Source organism: Medicago sativa, chromosome 8 (genome assembly GCF_051527215.1).
Source record: "Medicago sativa cultivar Bolivia chromosome 8, Bolivia_mono, whole genome shotgun sequence".
NCBI lineage: Eukaryota > Viridiplantae > Streptophyta > Magnoliopsida > Fabales > Fabaceae > Medicago > Medicago sativa.
This window is the reverse complement of record NC_140756.1, coordinates 89,749,729-89,759,804: the sequence shown is the minus strand read 5'-3', so window position 1 is coordinate 89,759,804 and position 10,076 is coordinate 89,749,729. Positions and strand designations below refer to the sequence as shown.

At 34.4% G+C, this 10,076-nt stretch overlaps 1 protein-coding gene across 1 annotated transcript; it reads right to left on the bottom strand.

Moving 5' to 3' along the window:
* Positions 1-9,279: 9,279 nt before the first annotated feature.
* On the bottom strand, positions 9,280-9,720 carry LOC146903067 (protein AGENET DOMAIN (AGD)-CONTAINING P1-like). Its single transcript, XM_085736073.1, has one exon. It carries the CDS (start codon positions 9,718-9,720, stop codon positions 9,280-9,282), a length of 441 nt encoding a protein of 146 aa, XP_085592199.1.
* Between the last annotated feature and the right edge of the window lie 356 nt (positions 9,721-10,076).

Genomic DNA, 10,076 nt, shown 5'->3' with positions numbered 1-10,076 from the left:
ATAAATGATGAATCTTTTGGGAAGGTGTTCGAAGAGGAGCTTTTGAACTCGATCCTGCCGGCCTGCCAACTGACATGTTACGATCGGCAGGCCGACATTATCGAGTTCATAAGAACCTCTTCTTTGGAGTTAGATCTGCAACACAATGAAGAAAGGCAAGGTGTTTTCAAGAGGATTTCTTTGAGTTACGTCCTGTTGCCTTGCCAAATGACATATTATCTGGCAGACAGCAAGATCTAACTCATAGAAACCTCTTGATATTTTTGAGTTATCTATCTATCAAAGAGGCATCAAGGACTATCTATATATTTTTGACAGCATGCTGAGGATCTTCATAATGCCGTCAAATAGAGAGCTAACTCATCCATTCGCGACAGCATTAGAAAGATCCTCAGCTTGATGACAAAAATTTGCATGGTTTGCTTTGGTGTGTTTGTGTGTTTTGCTGGTATTGAAGATCAAAACCGGAGAGGGTGTATTTATAGAGGTCCTTGGAAGTTTTGGACCACATAAAATCTTAGTGCAATGTGGTCCATACAAAAGAATCCTATGCTGAAGCATTCCGGATTACGTTCTCCGGAATACACTGACGCCCTATGTATTTCCGGATTTTGTAATCCGAAAAGCATATATTGGGTTATATGCTAACACGCAATTAAAACAACATAAAACACGTAACTAAAACATAAAGCAACGACTTAATTCAACAACACATAACTAACACGCAATTAAAACAACATAAAACACGTGGTTAATTAAAACATAACACATTATCACGGATCATCTAAACTAACTTCTTCCTTCTCTGGTCCCTCCAGCAGAGCCCTGATCTCTTCATAGTTCCTGGGCCGGTGCAAACTTTTCAGGATTTGTTCAGCAGATCTAACCAATGAAGCGTCCAACTCGATCGGTCCTCTAGCGTTGTGCTGACCAAAGACAGAGAACATGGTTCTCCCGTCGTCATCGTTTGTAAGATCCGGCTGAAGCGTAGAGATCCGGCTGAGTCGGACAATGGACATCGATATTCAACACCGACCACCCTCCTAGTGTCTCTGCGGTTGATTTGATCCAGCTCATCTTTCAGCCCGGATAGGGTGACATCGTCGCGAATCCTAAACAGATGGGGTGGTGTTCCACCGTTGTAGTAGACTGCTGATAGCTTGATGTTCGGATCAAAGCCAGGGAATTCCATGATTTTTTTTTGGTGTAGTTTACTTGTAATGAAAACAGGGACCCCTATTTATAGAGGTATTTGGGCGTTGTGGACCACAAAAATTGTCGGTACAATGCAGGCCACACAGAAGAATCCAATGCTGAATCAATCTGGATTATACAATCCGAACCAACCCTCGCCATACACGACGTCCCAAGTTTCACTTTGGGACACCCCATTATCGTCTTTTTCCGGAATACGTAATCCGGAGTGCATGCGTAATCCGGATTATATCTTCCGGATTTCACCAGAAGTTTTGGCCGGTGGTCTGCACCACAAAGAAAACGTTTTTCAAACGTTTTGGGCGGTGGTCAAGTGTAAAAACACGTTTTTTGACCGGCATTGATGGCCTCCCACACGTTTTTTAACCCCCCTCCCCTATAAATATGGTTCATTTTCTCAAAAAATTTCACACCTTCTTCTTTCTTCTCTTCTCCTCTTCTACAACGATGTGTGTAACAGCCCGATTTTTTGCTAGATTTATTTTATTATTTATTTATGAGTGTTGTGTGTGCTATTATGTGAATATTTGCATCTGTGTGTATTTTTTTGGTTGGGAATTGTAGAATTCGGTGTAGAAGGGTATTTTAGTCATTTTGGACTTAGGGGCATTTTGGTCATTTTGAGAGTAGGGGTAATTTTGTAATTTTGGATGAGAATTATTTTAGTGCTTAGTAAGAGTATTATTTTACCAAGTTACTAGAGAGAGTGTAGTAATCATTTTATTTACCGGTAAGTGACCGTTAGTGTTGCAATTTACCGTTAAGTGAGTAGTGACATTTTGGGTGTTAGAATAGAAATGGGTTATGCCCATTAAGGTTTGAGAGATAAGCCCAATTGAATAGAGCACATATATAAACTCTAGTTGTTGGTGAAAATTAGGTTTCACAACATTTCACATTTCATTTCATTTGGGAAGAGAAGAGATAGAAGCTTGAGAGTAGAACAAGATCAAGGGCTAGAGCTAGAGGAGGGGATTCATCATCTAGGAGCTAAATTGAGGCTTGAATTAAAGATTCTTGGTGTTAGAGGTAAGGGGGTTAGGCTTTAATCATAATCCTTTAGTTTAATTCTACCCTAATTCTTTGCATAATTGTGGTTAAGTGCTTAATTTGATTTTGGTTGTAGAATTTCGTGCTTAATTTTGTTGATATGATTATATGCATGAATTGAATGTTAATTGTGTTGTTGTTGTTGAATTTGTATGTCAAAATGGGTAGATATGATCATGATATGTTTTTGTATGAAATTGATGATGAATGAAGTTGTGGTTGTTGAATTGTTGATGAATTCATGTTCAAATGTTGTTGTTGTTGTTTTAACATGTGTTGTTGATGAATTGATGCAATGGGTATCATTGAAATGATGAATTATGATGAGATTTGTTGTTGTTGTTCAAATTGGTGAAATTTGTGTCAAGTTGTTCATGTGAAGGACCCAAATGAAATTTTGATATATGAGGTTGTTGACTGAGTTTTTGATGTTTTTGGATGAATTGGAATTGGTAGAATTTCTGTTTTCATATTGTGATTGTGTTAGTCGAGTTGTTTGGGAGAAAACGGGTTTTTCGTGTGAAATGTCGGTGTTTAAGCATTTTCGCATAAGAAATGATTATGTGAGGTTTGAGAGAAATGATTTTGGGATGGTTGAAACTTGAATTTTTCTGTAGATTATGATAGAGCTAAGTGTCAGGAGCGTATAGGCGAAAACGGCATCGAAAACGGAGTAACGGTTTGATTTTTATGCGCGAAAACGTGAAGGTTGAAAATCTGCTACTGATCAGGAGCTGATCCTAATCAGAAGCTAACGCAGATCAGAAGCTGATCCTGATCAGAAGCTGGCCCAGATCAGAAGCTGATCCTGATCAGAAGCTGACCCAGATCAGAAGCTGATCCAGATCAGAAGCCAGCACTCCTGTTCTATGTTCTTGCGTCTTTTTCTCACATTTCTGTTTTGATTTGGCTTTTGACGTAAACATGAAAGTTGTAGATAATTTTGTTAGCTTTCCAGAGGCTTTAGTTTGACTTGCAAATTATTTTTGGTTTGTGAGTTATGAGGAAAATACTCCAAGGTGGTCTTAGGAAAATTTTACTAAAAATCCGCATAACTTTTTCTAAGTCGACCCAAACCTTATGGATTGTTTCCAAACTTCAAACTTGGATTTTATGAGTTCAATTAAGGTGTTTAATACTATCTAATCTATGAGGTGATGGATCTAACTTGTTTTGCTTTGAAAATGGAAAATTTTGTGAAAAGTGAAAAAGTGAGACGAACTTTGAGTTTTTCTTGAATTCGTCGTTTTTGGCCGATGAAATACTTATGTATCCTCTACTGCACCTATAAGTGACTTGTGAGAATACATGGCATAGACAATTGAGCTTGTAGGATTGGTTTTGGTTCATAACTTCTATTATTTTTAAATGGTGACTTTTGGAGACGAACTTAGTAGAAATGAATCTTGATGCACTAAAGTCTTATGAATCTTTTGTGAATAGGTCACATATGACTAAGTAATTGTGCCTGAATGATTGTGGAAGGTTGAGAATGATGTTATCATAAATTGTTGTGTTATTCCATTTTACTTGATTTATGTGATGTAAATGGAAATGAATTGTAAAAGGATGTTGATAAATGTTGATGAATGTTGATGAATTTTATGTGAGATGTGATTGTTGAATGTATGGGCATGATTCTTGATAATGCAATGTTGTTGAGTTGTTGAAATGTAAAAGGAGGTGTACTTTTACATTGTTTTGATAGTTGTTATGTTGAAGTTGTGCATTATCGAGTCATTGCTATATGCCCATGCATCATACCATGTTGTTGTTGTTGAAATGTAAAAGGAGGTGTACTTTTACATAGTAAGAGGAGGTGTACTCTTACTTAGATGTTCAGTTGGCATCTATTGTTGTTGATCTGGTACCACATGCATATATGTGTCAAGTCTAGGCGCATTGCATAACTTTAATTGTCCGATGGTTACGTTTGTGATTGTTAATGGTGGGTGGTAAGTGTGGACTTGTATTGCTTATATGATTGAATGTTGATGTTGGATATGTATGTAAATATCTACGAACTCTTTTATATTTGTACATCTGTCCATTATGATTTGATTATGATTAATGTAATACTTACCCCCAGTGGTTTCGACCGCCTACCTGTCTGTATGGATGGGTAGACGTTGTGCAGGATTAGACGCTTGGTGAGTTTGCTTGTTGGATGTTCAGACGACGGGAACTTTCTCCGTTGTCGTGTCAGTGTCGTAGTATCTAGGCTCTGATTAGGCTTAGCGTCTATTTGTTGTTTTGGATTCATTTGCTATGTTGTTGCTATTGTCCACTTGTCGGACTTGGAGTATTTTCAGATGAGGATATATTTGATCATGGCATGTATATGTTGAAGTTTATGATTTGAATTCCGCTGTGACCGTTGAAGTATTATATATATGCATGATGTTAGTTGGTTTTATTTTGAGACGTAGCATCTATTTCTTGAATATTTGTTATATTCGCGTGTTTTATCGTTTTAATAGAAATAGGGTGTTACAATGTGTTTCCTTCGTTGGCCTTTCATAGAAAGAGGCCTCTTTGGAAATCCATCAGGGGTCATATGATCGGTCAATAGGGTAGGGGTCAGTCTGAATCTGAGGTGGGTTTGTCTGGGTGTCATGTTGACCATCATGGTCTCTTGTTCCCTAGAGGCCCCTGTGCCCCCTCTGTCTCCCCACCAACAGATTTTCTTCTTCCCCGCCATCTTCTTTCCTCCCACCCTCTTTCCTCTTCATCAGTGGCTGGATTTAGAGCTGGAGCCACTGGTATAGCTTATGTAATAGGATAGGATTATATATAGATTTAGGATATTATGTAATAAGCTTAAAAAGCTTGAAAGCTTGAAAATTATTGTAATGTATTGTTCATATATTAATAAAATGAATTGTTTTTATGTTTGTGTCTTTTTATTTATGTTTTTTTAGTTTATTTGCATTTTCTTTTATGAATTGTAGACCTTACAATTGCAAAAGTTCTGGTAAAACACTATTTCGAGTAATATAATCCGGATATATCTGCAAATTTCTAACAATGAAATCCGGAAAACAAAATCCGGACAAGGGGTAAAATTGAAAAAAAATAGGGCGCGCGAGGAAAGGCATAGGGTGGGAAAAGTAACACTCTTTATACTAAAACAAATCTCCATGTCATAGGATGACTAGATGTAGCAATAGTTAGTTGTGGACTAGTATAAATGTAACATGTTCATTTATCTTCTCTTATTCTTTATCTACTTTGTGTAATTTCTTTATGATTTAACTCTAATCGTTAAGATTTTTGGTGTCTTAGGCAAATAAATAAAGTTGTGCTCTTTCAATTATTGAAATGTCTTTCTTCTTGTATCTTTAAAAAATATATTTTCAATAAAATTAATCAAAACGAATTAAAAAGAAATATATTTATATAGCACTAACTAACTAGTATGTAAAAATAATAATTTTTGTTCCCCTACAAAAATGGTGTCCTGAGATTCCGCCCCTCATGTCCATACTTAGGGCCACCTCTGTGTGCAAGTATGAGACTGTATTGTTGAAGGATGACTTATAAGAATTTAATTGTTCTTTCCTTCAACAAAAAAAAAGTATTTAATTGTACTATCTATACCAACAAAACACATCTTATTTTAGGTAGTTCATACCACAATAACTTCATAGTTAAGTGTGATTGGCTTGAACCAATTTTAGAATAGGTGAAATTAGGGATTGTATGTTGAAAAGACTCTTGTTTGTTTGTAGAGATAGTCAACAATAGTTAAAGTGATTTGGAATTTTAAGACCATTTCAAATCCTCTACAAGTATATGAATCAATAATCAATATGATTATGTGAGAAAGATAAAATAGTAGCATCTAACTCCTCCTTTGTTAATTAACCGGTTCAACCGATTGAACCATGACCCAGAGCTCTCGACGGTTCAATCTTCGATCGATTTTTAAAACATTGTGGCATACTTCCTCCGATCTATTATTGAAGAAATGGTCGTTGATTTTGTGTGAGTTTTCCATCTTCATCATCTTGATGAGACTCTCACCCAATCTCACCATGAATACTTGCACCACAATTGAAACCAAATTGTGATATTCTTTCATACTTGAAATTATCCAAGCGACTTCATTCTTTTTGCTTCCAAACATCAACGCCTCTTTCAACCTTTTGGGACATATGTCAAATAGGATAATACCCTCATTATCAACACATATGTCTTTAATGTTTTCCTAATATTGCACCAAACTTTGTTGCCATGTATTCGGTGCGACAATGTAGTGGGACACCATGTAATTGCACTTAGTGCTATACGTGGGTTGGTTTGGGTTTGGCTAAACTTAAAACACAAACTATATAAGGTACTTCGGTTTGGGTGAGGTAAAATAACTACATGTTATACTTTTAGGCTGGGTTGGACAAACCCATTAATTTGTGGTTTAAGTTGGGTAGGGTAGTGAGTTACCCAAATTATTTTTCAGTTTCGTTGTTAATCTTAAATAACTAAACGATGAGTCTTCATATTTTTTTCATAAAAATTACTCAGTTTTTTTTTATTTTCTTAAAAAAAATTGTGTAAGTTATTTTCATTATATTTTAGCGTAAAATTGCATGATATAAAATTGTGTTAGCATCAAAATAAACCAAAAGTGAAGCATGCTAATTTGTAACTCTAGTATGTTTTGGAATGTCTTGTGCCAATTTTGGAAATTAGACTTGATTTATGACCAAAATTGAGGACAAAATTGTCCAATGAAATTTGGGGACGAAATAGCCTATTCACTTGTTTTAACTGCAACTTCTTCCATCCTTAGCTCTTAAAAAAATCATGTAAAGATTAAACGAGGTGTGTTATTTGAACAACCATTTGTGTGACAACTTTTGAGACAACCATAAATTTACAAAGAAAATTAGGTATTGACACGAAAACCAAATCAAGAGAGAGAGAGAGAGTAAAAACATAATGTAAATATGAAAGAGAAAGTTGTTGCAAAAGTTGTCACAAAATGATTGTACAAATATCATTTCTCTTTTAGAAATGTTTATTATAATTTATATTGTAATTCTTTCATTCTTTTTTGACAAAGTGTTTTATTGTAATTCTTATTTCCCGACAAATTTTGACTTGTTCAACATGTCATAATTCAATTTATTTTTATTCTATTTATGAATGATATTTAAATTTTTATACTCTTGTAATCGGGAAACCGAGTCCTTTCTATTAGTCAATCTTATCGACAAATTTTGACTTGTTCAACATGTCAAAATTCAATTTATATATATTCTATTTATGAATGATATTTAAATTTTTATACTCTTGCAACCGGGAAACCAAGTCCTTTCAATCAGTCAATCTTATCTATCTCAAAAAAATAAAAAATAAAGACTCAATCGTTCAATTAATCTAACAATTGTGATATTTGAAGGCCAAATTATGAATAAAATACCTAATATCCAACCCAAAACATAAGCCTAAAACACATTAAACATGGAAGGCTAAAATATGGTATTGGTCCCTGCAAAATGGGCCAGTTTTGGTTTTAGTCCCTGCAAATTTTTTTTATAGTTTTTTGTCCCTGCAAAAATAGGCCAGTTTTGGTTTTAGTCCCTGCAATTGTTTTTTATAGTTTTTGGTCCCTGCAAAAATAGGGCAGTTTTGGTTTTAGTCCCTGCAATTTTATTTTTTTTATAGTTTTTGGTCCCTGCAAAAATTTTTGTTTTTGGAAATAGTCTCTGACCCCAATTATGTGATGATTTGTCACTTTTGTGCATATGTGGCATATGTGTTTACTTAATAAAAAGAATATTATTTTTTATAATTTATATAACAATAATTATTTCTTAATTAAAAAATAATAATAAAACAGATACAATAATTATTTTTTAATTTATAAAAGTGACAAATCATCACATAACTGGGGTCAGGGACTATTTCCAAAAACAAATTTTTTTGCAGGGACCAAAAAGTATAAAAAAAAAAATTGCAGGGACCAATACCATATTTTAACCAACATGGAATTATTGCTCTTTTTTATCCAACCTCTCGTTCTTGTTACATTTGTGGTGGCCCTTTAAACTCCTTTTTTAAATTTGATGGTGATATTTAAATTGAAATCTTAGACCTTAACTCACCAAAATAGTTTTACATTGTTTCTTTTTTTTTTTGTACAATAGTTTTACATTGTTAAACCAAAGAGTGGGAAAAATCAGGACCGTCTTAAACAATTCATAGGTGTGGTTTTAATCTTTTAAGGATTGACAAAAAAATTAAATTTTGGGCCAAAAAAAAACACTCAACCATAATCGGCCACGCCACTATAACTATGGTGGTGAATTTGTAAATTCTTCACTTTAACCGTATATAACTATTATTTGAGTATCTTAAATATAAAAAAAATAAAAAATTGGGCCTCAAAAAATTGAGGTATATTGGCCTATTCCAACCTCGACGGGTTATGGGACGACCATGTCAAACATTAATGTTTGGCCTCCTCACCACTTTGAAAACATCCATAAGTATATGCATATTGCACAAGGGTAGACAGATCGTTGATGGTTTTACAACGTTAGATTAGTCTACTTCATGGGTAGTTTTTTGTGCACTATGTTTTATTTTAACAATTTGGGCTTAAAATATTTCAATTGTTAGATTAATCTAAGAATTGGGTTATATTGTTGCAAGAAATTGACAAGATAGACAAATCGGGAGGATTTAATTCCTTGTAACACACTACTGATATTGATCAATTGACAATATTATACCATATCCACATCGAAAGAATAAGAGAGAAATGCACAGAAATGAGAGATGCGCACATAAATAAACAGGAAAAGAAAACACAAAAGCAGCAAAATAAAGATAATTAAACATTACCAATTACTTATTGAAAATACATAAAACAAATCCCAATTTCTACGAATTGTAAATATCATGTAATCGATCTTATAGATCCATATACATGTCATTATTCCATATTAATATTATAAAGCGACAAAAATAAATAGCCTTGATAAATGAGCATGTTGATAATATGAATTAAGGTTTTGTGATCCATTCTCCTCCAGACAACTCATGATGAACTCGGATCTGATCACAACAACATAACCTCTTTCGAGGGATAGTGGGAAAGTACACACTAATTTTATACTTCTTTTTGCTGAATTCCTTCTTGCCAATGATTTTCCCTAACCACCATCCATCTTTGCAGAAAACATCAACTTTTTGGTTGAGTTGAAACTCAGGAGGATTTTGGACACATGGCGGCATTGGACGAAGGTCCTTTGATAAAAGTGTCTCCTCGAGAGGTCCAGATTTGTCATCCTCAAGAAGGTCCTTGTAATGAACCACATATTTCCCATTCTCAAGGCATGCAACAATCTTGGCCTCGAAGTACGAGCCCCAAAACCCTTCATCTTTGCTGCAAACTTCGACTAAGTCTCCTACTTGATAATTAACTCTGTTCACCGACGGACACATGGTTGAACAAGAACAAATGAGAGAAAAGGGGAAAGAGAGGGGGGGGGGGGGGGTGAGACACTGATAGAGAGAGATGGGGTGCAGTTCTTATATAATGTATATTCAGGTGACGTGTAATTTTGTAATTGGGATTGTGTTTTTATTTAATAAATTATTCAATAAAAGGAATTTATAGCTTTAAAATTCTAAAAAATTAGTTTCTTTGGTCAATAATTATTTTTATTATAACAACCGATATTAGACATAATCGAATATCTGTAAATTTTTATTAAATTAAATCTTTAACATTTAAAAAAAAGTCAAACAATATATTATTAATCTAGTATCGAAGGATGTTTTACACATCCTAATCACTC